This window comes from Phaenicophaeus curvirostris, chromosome 15, assembly GCF_032191515.1.
Source record: "Phaenicophaeus curvirostris isolate KB17595 chromosome 15, BPBGC_Pcur_1.0, whole genome shotgun sequence".
Lineage (NCBI taxonomy): Eukaryota > Metazoa > Chordata > Aves > Cuculiformes > Cuculidae > Phaenicophaeus > Phaenicophaeus curvirostris.
Window position 1 is genome coordinate 19,872,518 of NC_091406.1, and position 23,860 is coordinate 19,896,377.

Sequence of the window (23,860 nt, forward strand, 5' to 3'; positions counted from 1 at the left end):
TCACCCATTCTCACCAACACATTCCCAAAGTCAGGCCAATCTAGATTCCAAAATCAGACACCTGGATGCATGGACCAGTAAAAAAAGGACAAAATTGACCACGATGGGAGAGAACCCAAAGTATCAGTTGTCACATGGAGTCATGTACATCTCTTGCCAAGAAGAATCACACAGGAGAAGGACAACGAAGTTTTCAACAAAAAAACACATTGGATGCCAGCACAGACAGCAGTCAGCGAATGTAATAAGGCACTAAACAGCACTGCGGGGACTGTCACCAGCACAGCCTGCACCTCTTATAGCCCTGCAGCACGCTCACCTGAAAATGCTACAGACCAGCAAGAGCACCTCAAAAGCCAATGGCGCTACACCTCTCACCACTAGCAGTAGGGATTTATTTTACGAGGGAACAACTCAGACCCACAACACCAAACCTTAGGTCCAAAAGAGAAAGGCTGCTACCTAAGGAAAAATGACTCCTTATTTATCCCACCCAACATCAACACCCGGGGGGTTCCAAAAAGGACCCAGAGGCCAGATCCCCATGAACACCTGAAGCACCCGTCAATCCATCAGGAAGCAGATTCCTTGGACTCAGCAAGGCTCTCACCTGTAATTTGATTCTAAAAGAGAACAACTAATATCCACAACACCAATCCTCACCTACAGGCAGTAGCGCTTGCTCCATAAAGCAATACCTTTATTCCCTCCTGCTCAGAAAAAGAACAACGGGAACTCCCACAAAGACCCACAACCAAAGACCCCGTTAAACTCTAAAGGCAAGAGGCATTGAATGCATCCTGTCAGAGAACCTAGAGGACCAACACAAGTGTCACCAAACATATCTATTCGATAGAAGAACTAGGCGTTTGGTACCTAAGGTGAAGTCTTTCTGATGCTGACGTTGGCTCACACTCCTCTCCCTCAACATATTGTAACACTAAACACAGTTACCATACACGTGGAAAGAGGACACAGCAGAAATTAAAGGGAAAAACTGCACCACGGAGACAGAAAACCTTCAAGTCCCACAGATCACCTCAAATTACGTTGTTTACAGCCACAACATCGAACCTCACCTACAGGGAGTAGTGCTTGCTCCATAAAGCAATACCTCTCTTCCCTCCTGCTCAGAAAAAGAACAACGGGAAATCCCGAAAGAACCCAGAGCCTAAGAACCCGTTAAACTTCTGAAGCACCAACCAAGCCCTGAGATCAGAGTGCCCGAGGGATCAGCCCACCTCCCACCAGCGCCCACCCAGACCACAGAAAACAGTGGAAACAAGGGCCAGAAGGGGACAGGGGCGTCGGGGACCCGGGCGAGAGGCCAGAGAGGGAGCAGCACTGACCGTGTCCAGCAGAGCGGGCGGCTCCGGCTGCGTCTCCTTGGCGGCGGCGCCGGGCGGCGGGGGGCAGTTGGGGCTGAACACCATCAGGTCGCTCTTGCCCACGCCCTCCGCCACGCACAGGCTCCGGCTCTGCCGCTGCGAGTACGACCAGCTCCCCACTTGGCTGGCACACACCAGCGTCGCCGGCCCGCGCCCCGACAGCGTGCCCGCCCGCGGCGCCCACCGCCACGCCCCGCACAGCACCACCGCCACCACCAACAGCCCCGACACCGCGCAGATGGCCGCCACCAGCCACGCGTTCGTCGACGACGACAACGAAGACAACGACGACAACCCCGATGCCGCCGAGCCGCCCTCCGCGCCCGACGCCGCCCGCAGCCCCGACCCCGATGACCCCGCGCCCAAAGCCGCCTCGCCGCCCTCCCCCAGCGACACGCTCAGCGTGGCCGTGGCCGAGCGCGCCGGCTCCCCGTGGTCCCGCACCACGATCACCAGCCTCTGCCGCGGGCCGTCCGCCTCCTCCAGCGCCCGCGCCGTGCTCACCTCGCCGCTGTACAGCCCCACGCGGAACGGGCCCTTCCCTCGCGGCTCCCGCACCTCGTAGCGCAGCCACGCGTTGTAGCCCGAGTCCGCGTCCACCGCGCGGATCTTGGCCACCACCTGCCCCGCCGGCGCCCCCCACGCCGCCCACGCCCACAGCGCCCCCGACGACGAGCCCCAAAACTCCGAGCCCGACGACGCCCAGCCCGACGCCCCGGCGCCCGCCCCGACGCCCGCGGCCGGCAGCAGCGCCGGCGCGTTGTCGTTCTCGTCCAACACCCACACCTGCACCGTCGCGTTGCCGCACAGCGACGGCTCCCCCGCGTCCACCGCCCGCACCTCGAACTCCAGCACCTGCACCTCCTCGTAGTCCAGCGGCCGCAGCGCCCACACGCGACCGCTCTCCGCCTCCACCGACACGTAGCTCGACGCCGAAACCACACCCCCGCCCGACCCTCCCGCGCCCCCGACGCCGCCCTCCCACAACGAGTACCGAACGCGACCGTTGCCCGCCTCGTCCGGGTCCCGCGCCCGCACCCGAGCCAGCTCCGCGCCCGCCGCGTTGTTCTCCCGCGCCAGCACCGTGTACACGGCCTGCGCGAACGCCGGCGCGTTGTCGTTCACGTCCGACACCGGCACCCGCACCCGCCTGCTCCCGACCAGCGCCGGCGACCCGCCGTCCTCCGCACGCACCTCCACCTCGTACTCCGACACGCGCTCCCGGTCCAGCGCCTCACGCACCACCAGCGAGTACGACCCCGGCACCGCCGACACCAGACCGAACGGCGACGCCGGCCGCACCGAGCACCGCACGCGCCCGTTCGACCCCGAGTCCCGGTCCCACACGCTCAGCAGCGCCACCACCGTCCCCACCGACGCGTCCTCCGGCACCGGCACCGACAGCGACGTCACCCGCACCTCGGGCGCGTTGTCGTTCTCGTCCAGCACTTCCAGCTCTACACTGCAGTGACCAGATAGAGGGGGAGTCCCGCTATCTCTCGCTTCGATTTGTATCTGGTAGGAACGGACTTCTTCAAAGTCCAGGGTTCCCGTGAGACGGATCTCCCCCGTCTTGGGGTCAATGGTGAAAAGATCTCTCTTCCCAGCAGGAATCGAGCTCAGGATACTATAGGAAAACTCCTTATTAACACCCTCATCCGTATCCGTAGCGTTCACGCGCATCACCAGCGTCCCCTCTGCAGCGCTCTCCGGCAGCTGCACTTTATACACCGACTGGTTGAACTGGGGTGCGTTGTCGTTCGCGTCCAGCACCGAGATCACCAGCTCCATCGTGCCCGACAGAGGCGGCCGGCCCCCGTCACTCGCCGTCAGCAACAAACGGTGCACGGGAACCGTCTCACGGTCCAGGGGTTTCGTCAGAACCAGGAACACAAATTTCCCCTCTTCATCTGCGGATTTAACATCCAAAGTAAAGTGCTCGCTGGGGCTGAGCGAGTACGAGAGCTGCGCGTTCGCTCCGATATCCGCATCCGACGCGCCCTCCAGCGGGAAGCGAGACCCCGGCACGGTGTTTAACTCCGGGATGCTGAGGTTCTTGCGGGCGGCGGGGAAGAGCGGGGCGTTGTCGTTGATGTCGGTGACCTCCAGCTCCACGTGGAAGACGCGCAGCGGCCGCTCGAGCAGCACCTCCAGGCGCAGGGCGCACGGCGCGCTCTTCCCGCACAGCTCCTCCCGGTCCAGCCGCCCGCTCACCACCAGCGCCCCGCTCGCCCCGCTCACCTCCACGCTCGCCCGCCGGCCCTGCGACACCAGCCGCAGCCGCCGCGCCTCCGCCTCGCCCGCCTCCAGGCCCAGCTCCTGCGCCACACGCCCCACCACCGTCCCCACCTTCGCTTCCTCCGGCACCGAGTAGCGCACCTGCCCGCCGACCAGCGCCCACGCCGCCTGCAGCACCAGCACCCGCACCGCCGGACCCCGACACGCGCCCATCGCCGCCGCCGCCCGCCCGGGCCCCGCACGGCTCCCGCCGCCGCCCGCACGCCCCGACCGCCTCTCCTGCCCGCCCCGCGCCGCCCCCCCGCGCTCACAGCCGGGCTCTGCGCCGCCCCGACCGCCCCCGCCGGGGCTGAGCCTGCAGCGACACCGTGTGCTCAGCACCAGCCGAGCCCGCTCCGGACCCGCGCTGCTTTTGGTTCCATAGATTCGTTTCTTTCCGCCTTTCTTTCCTTCCTCCGTTCTTCCTTTCCTTTCTCTTCTGGTCTTCCGTCTGCTCTCTCGGCCGCCTTCTCTTTTATGTTTCTTCTCCTGTCCGTTCTTGCCATGCCATCTCCGAGTCTTCACTCTCCTTTCTCTTTTCATTCCAATCTTCTCCCCTCTTTATCCACGCTGGCAGCTTCTCAGTCGCCTCCGGCGCCGCAGTAGAGATCATCTAAATCGGAGTCATCCGCGCTAATTACGGGGCATAATGGCTAATTACGGGTACTCTGAACGACCTCCATTCAGCGCCTGGAGAAAACGTCACGGCACCCTAGCAATCTCTTTTATCGTTTCTTCTTTTCTTTCCCTTGTCATCTTCCTTTCGTTATTACTTCCTTGAACATTCCTGCCTCGCTTTTTACTTTTTCTCTTTCTTCCGTTCTCTTTTTCTCTTTCCTTCATTCTTCCTTCCTTTTCCTTCCTCAACACCTCTCTGTTTGCATGCTATGCTAGGAAAATCGTTTATCCTTTCTCTCTGCTTTTTCCCTATCACTTCCTTCGTTCTGGTTTGCTTTTCTTTCTCTCTATTTTTCCTTCATTCTTTCTTCCCCCCCCCCCCCCCCCACTTTCTCTACCTCTTCTCACCCACTTCTTGACCCACTTCTTGACTCTTCTTGACCTTCTCTTTCCTTCTTTCCCTCTGCTTTCCCTCCTTTCCCATCACGGTTTCTCTCCATCACACCCACCATGCAGCTCGGCCGCGCCCTCCGACAAGACCTCCTTCCTCTTACTTGTCAAGCCTTGCACAGTGTCCTTGAGCGCCAAGGATGCCGAGATCCTCAAATCCATTCAGTGTATAAGAAGAAAGTCGGCGACGCTGGGAATCTCGCCTACCATCTCTGCCTTCACGCCTTTCTCTTCCTTTTATTTCTTCATTACTTGCTTTTTCTTTGCAGTCCCTGCTTTTCTTCTTCATTTCTCTTTCTTTCTCTCTTCCTTTCTCTTCATCTTTTTCCACGCCACCGGCCCCACGTTCTTTTTCCTTCCATGCATTCCTTTCTTTCCTTCTTTCTTTTCTTTTCCCTTTGTCTTTATAAGGATTTCATCTTCTACTACAATGTCTTCCTTCTCTCTCTGCATTCTTCTCCTGTTCCTTCTTGCCCTGCCGTTCCCCAGTCTTCATTCCACCTTCCCCTTTCCCTTCCAATCTTCTCTCTCCTTCATTCCCGCTGGCAGCTCCCCAGTCGCCCCCGGCGCCGCGGCAGAGACCGTCAGAGTCGGAGCTCTAGGTGCTAATTACGGACCGGCAGCGCTAATTACGGGTGCTCTGACCAGGGCTGTTAGGGACGAACTCCGTTCAGCGTCTCAATAAAATATTGTTGCACTCTGGCATTTCCTTTATCGTTTCTTCCTTTCTTCTTTCTCATCTTTTTCCTTCAATTACTTCCTTCATCATTCCTGCGTCTTTTTTTTAATTTTTGCTTTAATTTCTTATTCCTTCTTTCTTCCTTGTTTTTCTTCCCTGCTATTTCCTTGCATACAGTCCTTGCTTTCCGTCTTCATTTTTCTTTCTTTCTCACTTCCCTGGTAAGTCTCCTTTATGATTTCTTCCTTTCTTTCTCTTCTTCCTTCTTCAACTACCTTCATACTTGCTTCTTTCGATTGTTTTCTTTTCTTTCTCTCTATTGTTTGTTCCTTCCTTCTCTTCTTTCCCCTCTTTCTCTCCTTCTGCTTTCTCTCCTGATCCATCCTCCGGTTCACTTTGTTTCTTTAACTCTGCTGTTTCTCTTTTTCCAGCACGGTTTCTCTAGGACTCCATCACACTCGCCACGCAGCTCGGCTGTGCCACCCGGCAAATCCTCCTTCCTCTTCCTCACCACTTGCCCTCAAGTCTTGCACAGCATCCCAGAGTGCTGAGATCCTCAGCTCCATTCAGTGCATAAAGAGAATGTTGGCGACACTGGGAATCTCCTCTATCACCTCTTCCTTCTCTTTCTTTCTTTTTTTCTTTCTTCCTTTCTTCCTTTCTTTTGTCCTTCCTTCCTTCCTTCCTGCATGCAGTCCTTGTGCTTCTTCATACTTTCCCTCTCCTTCTCACCTCCTTTCTCTCCATCTTTCTTCTCCCTCATCCTTCTTTTCTGCCTCTTCCTTTTTCTTTTATGTTTCTACCTATACAACTTCTGCTTCCCCTTCCCTTCTGCTTCCACCCTTGTTTGCTCTGTTCTTTTTTGCCTTTACCAGTGCATTTCACATGTACCCAACATGCTCGACATGAAGCACGGACACACCCTTTCACAAGAGCTTTTATTCCTCTTCCCTAGTGCCTTCCATCTCTCTGGGTGAGGAATAACCTTTCTGCCATGCTCCAGCCTAGGCAAGACAAACTGCTCTTGCACCACTTCTTCCCTTCTGGAAGAAGGACACACTCTTCAGCCTTCAGGACACAACAAATAACAGAGCAAGCCCCTCAGATGCCACAGAACAACTCTGCTACATCACAACAGAACCCACTGCCCTCAGAATAACAGGCCCGATTCCCAGGTACTCATATGTCCATGAAAATAGGCTTCAGAACATCCAAACAATATAGGGATGACTTTCCTTCAAGAAGGAAATCACTCCTATCACAGCTCAGCATGAGAATCCTCCTAGAAGGCTGAAAAGCCACGGGGCAACCACAAATTCCAGTTACTCTTCAGATACCTTGAGGAAGAGCCTCTTCTTCCCGCCTGCACACCAAATCTCAAGCTCTTGCTTCCTCTTGCAGACACGCACAGTGAGAACAACACAGCCAGAAACCCTGAACCCAGGGGCCTCAGTGCCACATGGAACACCTTTCCCTTGTTAATGTGATCCACACATGAAACAGCCAAACCAAAGCCACAAAGGGAAGACTATGACATTTTGGATGAGATCATCCATCAATGCTCAAAACATCCAAACCCAGAAAGGCAATGGGGTCCCTTCACCATCAGTCCTTCTGCTACCATCTCCTTCTATTCGTGGAAGCAGCAGGAATGGAACAAGAGCAGGTGTGGGAGTTTCCAGAGCAAGATCAAATATATTGATGGAGCAAGAACAGCCTTGGGAGAAGGACACTTATGCTTGATGGAACAAAACCGTGGGATGAGAAAGCAAGAATTCAGTACAGCCAACGAATTGCATAGAGCATTGTGACATTGCTTAGATAAGTGTTTCAAAATATGTAACCGCTAGGTTTTGCTTTGTCTGTGAGAAAGTATTGAAATGTTGTGTTAAGTTAGCAGTAAACAGGTGCATGATCAGTGCCTGATCTGTTAGTTGATTGGTTTATAGATGTATACTAACAATTGTGATTGGACATAAGTTTCAGAATTATTATACGATTTGTATCGAGAAGAATACAAAAGGAGTCAGTTTGAAAATAAAGTTGTCTCACTGCCTACATTCCATGGATCCAAAAGGAAGATACCACAGCAGAACAGCAACAGAAGTGCATCTGTCTCTAAACTCACCCCCTTTCAATATGATTGACTTGCATCACTGGTTGCTTCTTCAGAAAAGGAAACTGCTTCAGGACAGCAGAACTGGTTCTAATTTCCCTTAATGTTATCAGTGAAAGTGGTGAAACTGGGCAGGAAAAAAAATTTCTCATTCTCCAAAAGCTGTGAAATCACGGAACAGTGCACAGTGCTCCCTTAGAAACTTCTATCACAAGGGGAGCAAGAGGCAGACCTAAAAACTAAGGACATTCTCTCAACAGCAGCCTCGGCTCCAGAGAGAGGAAAGCCATCTCGTGCATTGATGTCCAGACACGCAAACCTCTGTGACCTGGCTGCTGACAAAATTCTGACCTCTGCATCTCATCCAGTATCACAAGCACATTGTCAACAAGACAGAAGAGAAAACCAAAAGGGTGGGAGATTTTGCTAAGAGGAAAGAAGAAAACCAAAGGAACCCAGATCACAGTATTGAAACACAAGGTTTCCCAAGAACTTGAGTACAGAGAGCACTCCTGCCTAGCAAGACCAAGAGCAGAAAGATACACAGGGAGAGGGTCAAAGAAGACTGACATAATCATCAAACTTTGTAAAGGTTTCTGTCTCAGTAACAATCTCAAAAACCAAGGGATTAAAGGCATGTGGGGCAAGATGTCTTCACAAGAAGTAACGCCACAAAGAACAACATTGCCCTAAGACACACAGAACTTCTGGAGCTTCTGAGAGGACCCAAGGCAAGTAGCCCTCTGTGCTGGGACTCTCCTTCAGGTCTTCTATGGGCATATTCTAAGCCATGCTCTAGGAAACAGGATCTTCAGCTGAAGTGAACATTGCCCTATCCTTATATAATGACACAAGCCGTGTTCTACTCAGGATCTCCTTTTACCTTAGGCAAGATTCTCTCCTTCTCAAGGTCCCCCTCCCCATGACACATGCCCAGGCCCTACTCAGTACCACTAGGACAATCACTTCCATAATACCCAGATGTTGCTCCACCAGAAGCAAATGCCCCAACAAGAAAACCACTCTGAGCATGACCTAGGCCTTTGCACATCCTTGCCTTACCTGACTGTTGGCACAAAGAACACCTGGAGACAAGCAGAGCCACATAGTGTCTGGAGACTCTTCCCAGATGCCCAGCCTTCACCATGGAAGTCTGGTGCCTTTTCAGGAGTCTCAGGTATGAAAGCCTTTCGTGAAGTCCAGGTAAACAACACCCACAGCCTCACCCTCATCCACTGAGACACCTTGTCATAGAAGGAGATCAGGTTAAACAAGCAGGACCCACGTTTCATAATAGAAAGGAACAACTCTCCCTGGAAAAAATCTATTTGGAAAGGGTTAGGTCTTCCCCCTGTGGAGTTTATACCCACAGAGAGCTGGCTGTGAAGAGTTGTCCTAGACCCCTTTTATAAACCCATCATGTTGGGACAGCTCACAGGACAATGGACATAGATTTCATACTGCAAGAGGGCAACCCAAATGCTGACAAGCACAGCACCATAATGGATAATATCAAATATGTTGGACAACTGGGGAGATGGTTTTTGGGAAGGGGGATTGAAAAGATTTACATGGATTCTTCAAGGCTGTTGCTGCTGACACTATCATGGCTTTGGCTGGGATAGACTGAATTTTCTTCAGCTTTTCATACTGCTCTACCAAGGAGAAAGTGGGGAGCACACAAGAAGCTGGGAGGAGACACAGCCAGGACAGATGACCCAAACTAGTCAAAGAGGTATTCGATACTGCATGATGTCATGTTCAACTGAGGGAGTTGTCTGGGGGAAAGGGAGGATCACTGTTTGGGAAAGGGCTGAGGATCAGTTTCCAAGTGGTGAGCAATTGCACTGTGCATTACTTGCTTTGCATATTCTTTTTATCAGTATTACTGTGATCATTTCTCTCTCCCTTTCCTGTTCTGTTAAACTGTCTTTATCCCAACCCACGAGTTATACATTTTTATTTTCAATTCTCATCCCAATCCTACAAAGGGGGTAAAGGAGTAAGCAAGCAGCTCTGTGGTACTTAGTAGCTGGCTCAGGTGACAATAGACATGCCACAGGAAATGAGATCTCCAGGTTAGCAGACATTCCCCAGTTCTTCCCCGATGACAAGGACCATGTTCCACCCAGCATCTCCATTTCCATCAAGAAAGTTTCTTTCCCACTGGAAGTCACCCTGCAATACAGGAATGGCCCTTATTCCATACCACGAGGAGCATCACTTCCACAACAAACACACATTGCTCCACCATTAGAAGACACTCCAGCTCTAAACATCAATCTTAGCATGATCCAGCTCTTCACACACACTCCTTCCTTCAGGATTGGCACAAAGGATGTCTAGATGGAGGCAAAAGCACACAGTATCTGGCAGGCTCTCCTCACATGCCTGAACTTCTCCCTAAATACTTTGCACCTTTTCAATCATTTCAGGTGAAGAATCTACAGAACTGCACATTCTGTTAACAGTTGTGAAAGACTCTGTGACTGGAGCTGTGACAGCTTTGATCACAGTCTGCGTAGATCTTACTCTTGGACAGAAGCACATCAAATGCTGAAGTGCAAGAAAAGACATGGTGTCAGCTGAGTTGGAGAATTTGTACCATCAGAAACCAGAGCTAGGACGCTCTCAAGGGTTTGATGTGAATGAGCCATGAATGATTACAGGACACAAATACTCTACAGCAGACAACTGTGCCAATGCACCGTTAAGCACACAGTGATTACACCCACCTCCTCTTGTTCCTTTAAAAACCGTACCGGAAGAAAATCAAGAAATAATTCTGGCTACATCAACAGCTTTGGAAGGTACTATACATGCCGAGCTCTACACAAAAACATGAGATTGAAGGGCTACCCTCCCAAAAGCTCCTTCCCAAAATAGGAGAGAAAAGGTCCATCACACAGTGCTCCACAGTCTCCATGGCAGCCCCTCTCACCAACACATTCCCCACATCAGGCAGACTGAAACACAAAGAATTGTCCCTGGGGCTGGAGATTCATAACCTCAAAGGACATTGTGTCCCTTCCAGTACCACACAGTCTCAAGATTCAGAAGGCCACCAACGCCAGACACTTGGGAGCCTGGAAAAGAATCCTGGGCATGATCACTCCATTCTCGTCCTGCCTCAATCTTTTCTTCAATACTCAACTCTAGGACATGTGTTCTTATACGTTCATGCTGTGAGAGAACAACACAAATGCTGGTGAACACACCAGTGTCCCCCATGATATCTACTCTGTAGAATAACTTGGTGTTGGGTTCCTGGAGTGAAGTGTTTCTAACAAGGACCTTGGCTCACGCTCTTCTCCCTAAACATTGTATAAAACTAAAAACAGTTACCACTGTTCAAAGTTACCACTTTGAACACAAACACAATAGAAGTTCACAACACCTTCCCTACTCTGATTACGTCTCCGTAGCAGAATCTAATGGGAGAAACCGCACCACGGGGACAGAAAATGCTGAAGTCCCACATGTCACCTGACATCACGTTGTTTGCAGTTGACAATCACAGAGGAGTACAGACTTTTTCATTAAGAAATGACATCTAATACCAGGATGGTCAGCAGTCAGCAATGGTAGGAAGGAGCTAAAGAGCGGTGGTGGGACTGTCACCAACACAGCCTGCACCTCTTGCACCCATGCACCAAGTGCACCTGGAAATACTACACACCAGAGAGCAAAATCTTCTCCAAAGCCCCTCCAATCAAAATCACAAGCAGCGCTTTTTTTTTTTCTACAGGAGGACGAATCAAAACCAGAGCAGGAAAACTCAGCTGTAGACAGTAACTCCTGCTGCGTAAGGCAAGACCTGTATTCCCTACCCCATAAAGCAACGCCCGAGAGCTCTGGGAAAGACGCAGATACCAAGGTCCCATTCACTCTCTGAAAGACCCAACAAGTGCACATCACTCCCACAGCCCAGGTGCCCAGCACTGTTCCACCGGCACACGACCAGGACGCAGGACACAAAGGACACAACGGGAGGGGGCGTCGGGGGCCAGAGCGAGAGGCCAGAAAGGGCCTTTTTTTTTTTTTTGCCTTCTTCCTCTTTCTTACTTTTAATTTAGTCTGTTCTCTCCCTTTTTTCTTTCTATTCACTTTTCCTTCCATTCCGATTTCTACATTCTTCTACTCTCTTCTTTCTTCTGTTCCGTCTCTTCTGGGGTTGTTTAGTCTGGAGAAGAGGAGGCTGAGGGGCGACCACATTGCTCTCTACAAATACCTGAAAGGAGGTTGTGGACAGGAGGGAGCTGAGCTCTTCTCCCAAGTGACAGGGGACAGGACGAGAGGGAATGGCCTCAAGCTCCACCAGGGGAGGTTCAGGCTTGACATCAGGAAAAAAAAATTCACGGAAAGGGTCATCGGGCACTGGCAGAGGCTGCCCAGGGAGAGGGTTGAGTCCCCTTCCCTGGAGGTGTTTAAAAGACGGGTGGATGAGGTGCTGGGGGACATATTTTAGTGATTGATGGGATTGGTTGGACTCGATGATCCCGTGAGTTTTTTCCAACCTAGTGATTCTGTGATTCTTTCTTCTCCGTTAGTTCTTGCTCTGCCCTCCCCGACTCTTCTCTCCCCTGTCCCTTGCCATTCCATCCTTCTTTCTTCTTTATCTCCACTGACTGCTTGTCAGTCGCCTCCGGCACCGCTGTGGAGATGATCAAAGACAGAGCCATCAGCGCTAATTACGGGGCGTCATCGTTAATTACCTGCCGCAGGACTCTGACACAAAGCGAAGCTGTTACGAACCAACGTCTTTAACCAGACAGAAGTAACGTTAGTGCATCCCAGTTTAACTCTTTCATCGTTTTTTTCTTCTCCCAAACCTTCGCACGCTCCATCGGCCACGCACTCCTTTTCCTTCCATACATTCCTTTATTTCCTTCTCCCTTTCACTTTCTCTTTGAAACGTTTTCGTCTTCTACTTCCTTGTCTTCGTTCCTCTCTCTCCACTTTCTTTTCTCTTTTCTTTTCTTTTTTCTTTTCTTTTCTTTTCTTTTCTTTTCTTTTCTTTTCTTTTCTTTTCTTTTCTTTTCTTTTCTTTTCTTTTCTTTTCTTTTCTTTTCTTTTCTTTTCTTTTCTTTTCTTTTCTTTTCTCCTCCTTCTTGCCCTGCCCTTCCCCAGTCTTCACTCCACCTTCCCCTTTCCCTTCCAGCCTTCTGTCTCCTTTACCCTCGCTAGGAGCTCCCCAGTCGCCTCCGGCGCCGCGGCAGAGACCGTCAAAGTCGCAGCTCTAGGTGCTGATTACGGACCGGCAGCGCTAATTACGGGTATTCTGATCAATGGGGACGCTGTTAAGGACCTTCCGTAATTACTCCCTTAATCTTTCCTGCCTCGCTTTTTTGCGGGTTTCGTTTGTTTGTTTGGTTGGTTTTCCTTTATTTTCTCCCATTACCTTCTTTCTTCCTTCCTCCCCCGAACCACTTCTCTGTTTCCGTGCTATGGTAATAAAGTCGTTTATTCTTCCTTTATCTTTCTCTTTTCATAGAATCACAGAATAACCAGGTTGGAAGAGACCCACCGGATCATCGAGTCCAACCATTCCTATCAAACACTAAACCATGTCCCTTAGCACCTCGTCCACCCGTGCATTAAACACCTCCAGGGAAGGTGACTCAACCCCCTCCCTGGGCAGCCTCGGCCAGTGCCCAATGACCCTTTCTGTAAAGAATTTTTTCCTAATGTCCAGCCTAAACCTCCCCTGGCGGAGCTTGAGGCCATTCCCTCTCGTCCTGTCCCCTGTCACTTGGGAGAAGAGCCCAGCTCCCTCCTCTCTACAACCTCCTTTCAGGTAGTTATAGAGAGCAATGAGGTCTCCCTTCAGCCTCCTCTTCTCCAGACTAAACAATCCCAGCTCTCTCAGCTGACCCTCTTGTTCTCCAGCCTCCTCACCAGCTCCATTCTCTTCTCTGGACTCGCTCCAGAGCCTCAACATCCTTCTTGTGGTGAGGGGCCCACAACTGAACACAGGATTCGAGGAGCGGTCTCACCAGTGCTGAGTCCAGAGGGAGAAGAACCTCCCTGGACCTGCTGGTCACGCCGTGTCTGATCCAAGCCAAGATGCCATTGGCCTTCTTGGCCACCTGGGCCACTGCTGGCTCATGTTCAGTCGCTGTCAACCAACACCCCCAGGTCCCTCTCCTCCAGGCAGCTTTCTAGACAGACTTCTCCTAGTCTGTAGCTGCTCAGGGTTGTTGTGCCCCAAGTGCAGGACCCGGCATTTGGCCTTGTTAAACCTCATGCCATTGGACTCTGCCCAGCGGTCCAGCCTGTTCAGACCCCTTTGCAGAGCCTCCCTACCCTCCAGCAGATCGACACTTCCACCCAGCTTAGTGTCGTCCGCAAACTTGCTAAGGGTGCAAGTTTTTTTCTTTCTCCCTATCTTTTTCTTTCTCCCTATCACTTGCTTCGTTCGGATTTGCTTTTCTTTCTCTCTATCCTTCTTTCCTTCTCTTCTTTCCCTCCTTCCTCCTCCCCTTTCTTCCCTCTTGTGTCTCAGCCCTCCCCTTCTCCTTCCCTCTTTCCCTCTGCTTTTGCTCCTTTCTCATTATGGTTTGACTCCATCACACCCGTCATGCAGCTCGGCTGTGCCCTCCGACAAAACTCCTTCCTCTCCCTCACTACTTTCCATCAAGCCTTGCACAGCATCCCAGAACGCCGAGAGCGCCGAGATCCTCAAACCCATTCAGTGTACAAGGGAACGTCAATGATGCTGGGAATCTCCTCTACCCACTCTTCTTTCCTTTCTTTCTCCTCCTTTTCTTCCTTCCTTCCTTATTTTCCTTGCAGTCTCTGCTTTTCTTCTAAATTTCTCTTTCTTTCTCATTTCCTTTTTCTTCCTTTCATCTTTTTTGTTTGTCGTTTTCTGACTCTTCCTTTTTCTTTCATGCTCCAACCTGCCCGACTTCTACTTCCCCTTCACTTCTGCTTCCACACTTGTTTCTTCTTATATTTTTTGCCTTCACCAATCTATTTTATGTATCTACAGATTGCTCGACATGAAGCACGGACAGGCCCTTTAGCAAGAGCTTTCATTCCTCTTCCCTACTGCCTTCCAGCTCTCCAGATAGGGAGCAACATTCCTGCTTTCCTCCCGTCTAGGCAAGACAAACTGCTCCTGCATCACTCCTTCCCTTTTGGAAGAAAGCCAAGCTCTTCGGCCTCCAGGCCTTTCAAGGAACCAGTAAATAAGAGAGCAAGGCTATTATATAGCAGAGAACAGCTCTGCTACATCACAACAGAACCCACCCCTCTTGGAAACACAAGCCAAAGCTCCAGTTACTTGGGCGTCCCTGCAAACAGGATCCACGGAGTCCAAACAGCACAGAGAAATCTCTCATTTGGGAACACAAACTCATCACAGACCAGCAACACAAACCTCCAAGAAGGCTGAAAAAGCACGGGGCACCCACAGCTCCCAACCACTCTTCATCCACCTTGAGGAAGAGCCTGTTCTTTCCATCCACGTGCCAAATATCAAGCTCTTGCTGCTTCCTGCAGTCCGGCAGGCACTCCATGTCACTAGGAGCATCACTGTCACAACACCCAGACACTGCTCCTCCACAAGAACACGCTCCAGCTCTAGACACCACTCTGAGCATGACCCAGGCCTTCACACATCCTCTCCTTCCTTCCCGATTGGCACAAAGAACACCTGAATGGATGCTAAGCCACACGGTGTCTGGCAGAATCTTCTCAGATGCCTGAACTTCCCCCTAAACACTTTGCACTTACTCAGTAATTCCAGGTGGAAACTCTACAGAGCTGCACATTCAATTAACAGCTCTTAAAGATTCCGTGACTGGAGCTGTGACAGCTCTGATCCCAGACCACCAGCCCTGCCGCATGGGTCCACATTCACCCATTGTAGTCACCGACTGGGATTTCTCCCCCCAGTGTCGCTACAGATGTCTGTATGGAAACAAGTTTGGCTGTGCAGCGCAGAGGAATCCTTTCTCAGGGCTGCACATCTGCTGCACTCCATTTTTTAATTTTTTTTTTTTTTTTTTTACACTCACTGGAGAGTGTTCCTTCGCTCTCCCCTCGCTTTCATCACGTTTATTAGGTCAGAGCGGCATCATGCAGCACTCGGCACGAATTGCCTCATCACACTGGTTTGCTTCATCTTTGCCGTTTGCAGCTCTTCCTCACTTCTTTGCTATGTTTCCATTGCTTCGGTTTAGACGTTCTTCTGATTCTCCCCAGCTTCTCAGAACACCCTTCTACCAGTTTCTCCGAAGCACAGTGATTTTCAACAGTTACAACTGACTTTGAGGCCTGAATTTTTTTCTTCAGTTAAAACAGGCAGAAAAATCCCACTGTATTTCTAATTCTTCTTGGAGACATTTTATTTTCTTCTTGACTGCTACTTATTTTCACTTCTATTCACCTTGATTTGTAGCCCCTGTCATCGGTTCAAGTGACTGAAAACTAATCTTTCACACTTGTTTTCTCAGTGAAACAGTCTTCTCACGAATTGTATTGAACACATTGAATTGTATTTTCAATACAATTCATGAGAAGACTGTTTCACCGAGAAAGTATCTTCTAAGGATTGAGGGTGGGTGGAAAAGGGAAATCCAGGAAACGGACCTCGCTTTCGCTGGGTTTTTTCCCCCAGCACCCCTCTGAGGGAACAGGAGGGTCAAAGCGGTTCAGCGATAACTCCTTCAATGGAGACAGTTACCCACCAGCTCTGCCTCCTGCTGTGAAATGCTGAGTGGAAAGGGGATGCAGAAGAAGAGCAGACTCTGAGAAATGCAGGTTAGTCCACATTTCCCTCTACTTGGAGATGGGGCCACACATACAGCAGGGTAGAGGTAAGAGGAGAATTCATGAGCACTTGTAGTGAGTCCAGACCCTTGGGAAGAAGCAGGAGAGGGCCGTGTCATGGGTGAGATCCTTCCTTCCAATGAACTAGGGCTGAGTTTTTCTGCTGTGCTCACCTTTGCCCAAGACTCCTGTGCTCTGCAGGATCTTGGAACAAACATTACTGCACTCCACTCCCCAGCAAAGCCAGGTGCGTGGCTGTGGGAGGATCTTCCACCAGGATTTCCCTGTCCATACGGCTCTCCTGGCTCTGCTTGCATTCACCAGTCCCATGGCCACCGCGCTTCCTGCAGCCACATGAGGACGAGAGCCCCTTCTGCATCTCATGGGTTGGGATAAAGACAGATGACAGTTCAAATCATTGCTGAATGGGAGCATGCCCACTTTCCATATCGCTACCCGAGGGATCTCCACAGAACTGCCAGCTCACACGGAAATCCTGCTGAAGGCTATCACGTTTTCCAGGGACAGCAGTGATGTCTTCATTCCAGATCCATCCCTGATTCCATGGTCTATGCTGTCAAAAACGCAAAGACGAGCTCTTCTTCCTACTGCACCTTTGTAACTTACCTGTACTTCCTTATCCCGACCAGTGACACCGGTTTCTCCCCAAGGAAGGCATTCAGACGTTTCATATCCCAAACCCTTGTGGAGCTTCAGCGTTTAAAGAGTGGTCCTTCCCTCCAGCACTGCTCTCGAGCATAGCATCCCACGGGAATGGGAAAAGGCACCTCCAGCAGACACTGCCACTGCTGAGGACTTGCACTCAGCCCATAAGCACATCCCTATCGCATCCGTAACACCCACACAGGTGTCGTTCTCTTTCCTTGTTCAAGTCTACACACGGATTTGGTGCGATCTTACACCATCATTACCATAGACTACAGGTAAGCAGACAGAGACAGATGTGTAGTTGTGAACTTCTTCCATGCGCAGGAGACAGAATTATCTTCCTGGCAGCAGAGAATCAATGAGTAAGGTTCCACAAGGCACGACTGCTGCCAACTTAACCTGGAAACACATTCCCAGTCTCTGAGTTTCCTGGAGTTCTCTGGCAGTTTGTTTTAATTCGCATAAGAAGAGGAATGAAAGGTTAGGGTAGAGATCTTGACTTATGGAAGAGATGCTGGGACAGATCTTCTGTCAACAAATTCATCACAGTTGCTCCACGTGAGTCCAGGACAAGAGGTGTGCAAGCAGGACAGGTTTGCATTTGGTTTTCTTTCTCTTTTTTTTTTTTTTCCCCCAACTTACCTGACTGCTGAGCTAAGCCACTTACCTGCAATAAGTAGAACTTCTCCAAAGAAATATTTTGTGCCATACTCCTGGAGATGATGCCAATGTCAGCCAAAAGAGCACAATTTTATTTCCAAGCATCTTAGAGCCTTGCTGGGGTCCAAGTTAACCCTGCTGTTAAGAGGTAGGACGATGCTTTAAATCATTAAAACAGCTGATAATGAGATGACAAACACTGATGTCAAGGATAGAAGACACGGTGACCCTTTTCCTGTGCTCTGAACACTTCTCTGCATGGTTTCTATATCCACCAAGCTGCAGCTGGAATAAATGGTCCCACAATGCTATAGATCCAAGCTTACCTAGGGATGAAGTTGTTTCTGTATGCAAAGAAACAATTAAAGACTCCAGGAAAACCAACACGTTGGAAGAGTTGTGTCTTGCTTACTGAAATCCACTTGGAACGTTCACATTTTGATGAATCCAGCGTGACGAGCAGTGGGGTAGTGGGTAAATCCTGGTGAATCCTGAAGCATTGTAGCACTGCATCACTACCACAGATGCACAGCTCAGTTGCCTTTTATCTGCACTTGTATCTGCAACAAGAAGCCACGAAGGTCTTGGAACAGCTGAGACGATCCTACCAAAAGCACCTGAGATGGTGAAGGCTTAGTTTGGTTTCTCCAGCTTTGGTCAGCCTCAGAATTCGGCCCGTGCCTCCAAGTAAGAAGCAAGATGTGAGGAGTGGTTATCCACGTCAACACAGAACCTGTATGGATAAATCAGTACAAGCTACTCACCTTTACATCCTGACAGCTCACCAAGTGCCTGGGCGTTACTCTGAGTCTCCTCCACTCGACAGGAAGGGGTGAAAACCCAATGAAACTGTTGCAAAAAATAACTGTGGGTTTCGACATCCCGAGTTCAGTCCGGGAGTGGACGCTGGATTCTTAGAAGAGCAAATACAGCCCAACGGCAAACGCTTATTAGCAGCTCCGGGCAGCCGAAATGTTCGTCTCCTGTCGTTCTTTAGGCAATGGAGAGACAGACAGACTTTTCCAGCTGCAGCTCGACCCCCGCTGAACTAAAGCTTGACTGCAGCTACACCTTTACAAAAGAAAAGAAGAAGGGGCAAGAGGGAGAAGAGCAGCAGCTGCGGCAGAGCGGCTGCGTGGCACAGGACACTTACAGCTTTACCATCCCCGAGGTTGAAAGTGCCGACTGTTCCCGTCGCCGAGGATCGGGGGAGAAGAGCCCGTCCCCTCCTGAAGGGCAGGCGAGCCCCGAGCTCGCGTTGTCGGCTTTGTCTCCCCGCCAAGCGGGTCCTTCGCACCTCTTCAAGGCAGCCTAGCGGTTAGAGCACGGCACAGGAAAGCCGAGGGCTGCTTTCAAAGCCTTCCCGGGACCGAAACAGCCTCTCTCACCCTTCAAGAGTGTCCTAATCGCTAAGGAAAGGACCTCGTGCCCGGGATCCTCATGCTGTTCAATGAGGGATCCCGGCGGGGATGCAGGGGCTGGGGCGGGCACGGCTCAAGCCTTCATCGGGCACCGAACGGAACGGGACAGGCTCAGGCAGCAGGGAACGGGCCCCACAGCCGTCCCTTTCCACCTCTGCCTCACACCCCGGCGTTTCTCGGGAAGCTGCCGGCGATGCCCGTTGCTGATGCCGCCGCCGGGCGGGACCCATCCCGGGGCCCCCGAAAGCTTTCCCGGAGGCCGCCCGGTTCGTCCCGATAAGCCCGGCTCCTTCAGTCCGGCCGGACTCCCCCTCAGCCACCCCAGGTCCCGCTCGGAAACAGCCTTAAAATTAACCATTATCTAAAAATCAGCCGCTTCCAAGCGCCTCCCAGCCGCATCCCGGCCGGGCGCATCCCGCCCCCGCCGGAAATACCCGGCAGCCTCCGCTCCAGCTGCTCCGGGATCCCGGGAAGCGGCTCCGGTGTCGGGGGTGTCGCTGGTACCCACTGTGCACCCGCCCCACCCCCAGCATCCCAGCATCATCCCGCCCGCCCCCGTTTTCCCGGGGTGGGGGGCAGGCACCGAAACCTGGGTTATAATTATTTATATTATATATATAATTATTTATATAATATATATAATTGTTTATATTATAAATATTTATATTTATATAATATATAAATATTTATACTTATAGTATATATAATTATTTATATTTATATTATATATAAATATAAATATTTATAAAATATATAATTATTTATATTTCTATTTATTTATAAATAATATATTATGGGTTATAATGGGAGCGGCCTCGGGAGGAGCCGAGCTGGGAACCCTCCGAGGAAACAGCCTTTGAGGCCGGGGTGGAACGTGGAGGTCGAAGCTGCGAGAGCCGCTTCCCCGCCCCGGGGGTGGAGGGTACAGACCCCCTAGGAGCAGGGCTGTCCCTCACCCAGGACCCGTTGATGTGGAGAAACCATCTCGAAAGGGACGTCAAGTTCTCCACGAGCCTGGAAAAATGATGCTCAGGCTCGGCCTGAGTCCCAGTGCGTCCCTGCGGGATCCTGTCCCGGAGGTGCGGGAGCCCCCGTGTTGTTCCACTCTGGAAAAGCTGAGAAGTCGGTCCCCTTTCATTTACTGAGTTCATTCCCCAGAGACCATTAGAGCTGCCGCCCGGGAGCAGATGGTTCCTCCATCCCCAGGTTCATCCTGGACAGATTGCATACAATTTATTAATAACGCAGCAGATGCTGGGGCACTTTCCAGCTCAGATTATATTTCCTGATTGCTTAAATCCCGGCGCGGGGAAGCTGTTCACTTATCTGCCGACGCTCCCCTTTGTGCCTTACCAGCACCGAGCTGACAAGGAGGGAAAAAATTGTGTACCCCAGCTCTGATTCTGCATATAAGCGCCTGGGATCCAAACTAGATGTGATGCCAGCCCTGGACGGGCGATTCCAGGCCCCACGTCCCGGGAGAAACAGTGCCGGGAGCCGCCCGGGCCGCCCGGAGGAGCCGTCGGGGTCCTCGGGTGCCGCTCCCTGCGGCGAGGGGTCCTGCTGCCCGGCGGGGGATGATTGTCAGGATTCCTGGGAAAACAGCAGGAATTGGGACTTACACCCGTTATTGCTCAGGGTTATAAAATCATAAAATCGTTTGAGTTGGAAGGGACCTCAAAGCCCTTCCAGTTCCGACCCCCTGCCATGGGCAGGGACACCTCCCACTGGATCAGGGGCTCCAAGCCCCATCCAACCTGGCCTTGAACATCTCCACGGATGGGGCAGCCACCCCTGCTCTGGGCAACCTGGGCCAGGGCCTCCCCACCCTCACAGCAAAATATTTCTCCCTAAGAGCTCATCTCAACCTCACCTCTTTCAGCTGAAAACCGTTCCCCCTCATCCTGTCCCCACAATCCCTGATCAAGAGCCCCTCCTCAGCTTTCCTGGAGCCCCTTTCAGTACTGGAAGCTGATCTAAGGTCTCCCACAGCCTTCTCTTCTCCAGGCTGAACAAGCCCAACTCTCAGCCTGTACTTATACAGGGGCAGTTTGAGCGGCAGTTCAAGCAGGGAGGGCACAGAGAGGGGCTGGAGACCAGCCAGAAGGGACTGTGGACCATGGTGACCACCCGGCAAAAAATTAAAGCAACTTCGGGTGCTGCAGCAGGCAGGATGGATGTAGCAACCCAGACAGAGCCACAGTGGGTGCATGCAGCTACCCAGACCCTGGGCTGCAGGCAGGGCCCCCCCCCCCCCACCAGCTCGTGCCTTTGGGACTGGCTCCACTTGTGGAAGCTGCGTTTGAGTCAAGGAACTTCGTATGGTGGAGGAGCTCAGGGAGGAGGTAAGTAGACTAAGGACCATCAGGGAATGTGGGAGGGAGGTAGATCAGTGGAGCAGTGCTCTCTCACTAACTCAGCGGGCTGTTGGAGCTATTGTGTCTGAACACCATCCACCTGCCAACTGCAAGGTTGGGGGAACAAGAGATGGGGAATGGCAGCAAGTTCCTGCCCAGCACAGGAAACCTGCTGTACCCACTCAGACAACAAACCCCCAGTTTCCCCTGAAGAACAAATATCATAGAATCATAGAATCACCAGTTTGGAAGAGACCCACCGGATCATGGAGTCCAACCATTCCCATCAATCACTAAACCATGCCCCTCAGCACCTCGTCCACCCGTCCCTTAAACACCTCCAGGGAAGGTGAATCAACCCCCTCCCTGGGCAGCCTGTTCCAGTGCCCAATCACCCTTTCGGTGAAAAATTTTTTCCTAATGTCCAGCCTAAACCTCCCCTGGCAGAGCTTGAGGACATTTTCTCTTGTCCTGTCCCCTGTCATTTGGGAGAAGAGCCCAGCTCCCTCCTCTCTACAACCTCCTTTCAGGTAGTTGTAGAGAGCAATGAGGTCTCCCCTCAGCCTCCTCTTCCCCAGGCTAAACACCCCCAGCTCTCTCAGCTGTTCCTCATAAGGCCTGTTCTCCAGCCCCTTCACCAACTTCATTGCCCTTCTCTGGACTTGCTCCAGAGCCCTGGGGAACCCCACTTGTAACTGGCCTCCAGCTGGGTTTAACACCATTTACCACCACTCTCTGGGCCCATCCATATGAAGTGCTGCAAGTGGAATCCATCCTCAAGGATAAAGAGGATGGCTCCCACAGGATTGAAACATTCCCTAGGCTGCATCATCCACAAACAACCATAAAAACATCCTCTGTAAAAAAAGAAGAGGAGAGTGATTGTCTTAGTGGACTCCCTTCTAAAAGGAACAGAGAGACCCATCTGCAGACTGGACCCACTCCACAGTGGTTACCACAGTGGTCTGCTGGTTACCTGGGGCATCAGTGAAGGAGGTAACTAGAAAACTCCCTTCCTTGGTCAAAGAGACGGATTATTATCCTCTGGTAGTATTTCAAATCGGCAATGATGACATGCAGTGCAGAAAGCTGAAAGCCATTAAGGGAGACTTCAGGGCTCTGGGGAGAACCATGGAGGGCTCTTGGGCACAGGTAGTGTTTAGCTGCATTCCAACGCTAAGGAATGAGGAGCAAGAGGTCAAAAAGAATCAATTGATTAATACCTGGCTCCAAGCCTGGTGTGAGGAGAGAGGCTTTGGGTTCTTTGATCATGGGGTGGCCCACGCACCCCCAGGCTTCCGTACTAGGGATGGGGCACACTTGTCTCCTAGGGGTACTAAAGTCCTTACTAAAAATCTAGCTATGCTCATAAATAGAGCTTTAAACTAGATGTGAAGGGGGAGGGGGACGAGACCAGGATAGTCAGGAGTGAGCCTGGAAGTGGAACGCCAGTGCCTGAGAGATGGTGTGCTGGCAAGGACTGCCAGCATGTCACCACAGAGCAAGTGGAGGCAAGTACATTCGGTGATGGTAAGGATGAAACTGGCATTAGTTATTCCAAGGACCAGTCAATTTGGAATAAACTCTATTCCCTCTATGAGGGCTGAAGGTTTGCCAGCCCAGATGAAGTGCATTTACACTGATGCATGCAGCGTGGGGAATAAGGAGGAGTTGGAAGCTGTTATAGGGCAAGGAGACTATGATGTCATTGCCATCATGGAAACGTGGTGGGATGACTTGTATAACTGGAGTGCAGCTATGGTGGGCTATAAACTATGCAGGCAGGACAGGAAGGGTAAGAGAGGAGGCGGGGTAGCCCTCTATGTTAGAGAGTGCTTTGATAGCCTTGAGCTCGATTATGGTGATGACGAGATCAAGTGCCTGTAGGTTAAAATCAGAGAAGCCCACAAGAAGGCAGATATTGTGTTAGGAGTCTGTTACAGACCACCCAGCCAAGGAGAAGCAGTTGATGAGCTCTTCTATAAACAACTGGGGATAGTCTCAAGATCACTACCTCTTGTCCTTGTGGGAGACTTCAGTCTTCCAGATATCTGCTGGAAGTACAATACAGCAGAAAGGAAGAAGTCTAGGACACCCCTGGAGTGTGTGGAAGACAACTTCCTCGCACAACTGGTGAGTGAACTGACAAGGGAAGGTGCCCTCCTGGACCTGCTGTTCATAAACAGAGAAGGCCTGTGGGGGATGTGGTGGCAGGAGGACGCCTGCGACGAAGTGATCATGAGATGATGGGGTTTTCAGTTCTAGGTGAGGTGAAGAGGGGGATTAGCAGAACAGTCACATTATACTTCCAGAGGGCAGACTTTGGACTGTTCAAAAGGCTGATTGGCAAAGTCCCATGGGAGACAGTCCTTAAGGGCAAAGGAGCCCACAAGGACTAGGGAGCTCTTCAAAAAGGAAATCCTAGCAGCTCAGGAGAAAGCCATCCC

At 51.3% G+C, this 23,860-nt stretch overlaps 1 protein-coding gene across 1 annotated transcript; it reads right to left on the bottom strand.

The window, feature by feature from the left end:
* Window positions 1–1,232: 1,232 nt before the first annotated feature.
* LOC138727233 (protocadherin alpha-2-like) lies at window positions 1,233–4,208 on the bottom strand. Its single transcript, XM_069869522.1, has one exon. It carries the CDS (start codon window positions 4,206–4,208, stop codon window positions 1,233–1,235), a length of 2,976 nt encoding a protein of 991 aa, XP_069725623.1.
* Window positions 4,209–23,860: the final 19,652 nt, after the last annotated feature.

Coding starts and splice junctions, on each gene's coding strand:
- LOC138727233 (XM_069869522.1), bottom strand. CDS start 4,208: ATGAAAAGAGAAAGGAGAGTGAAGACTCGGAGATGGCATGGCAAGAAC.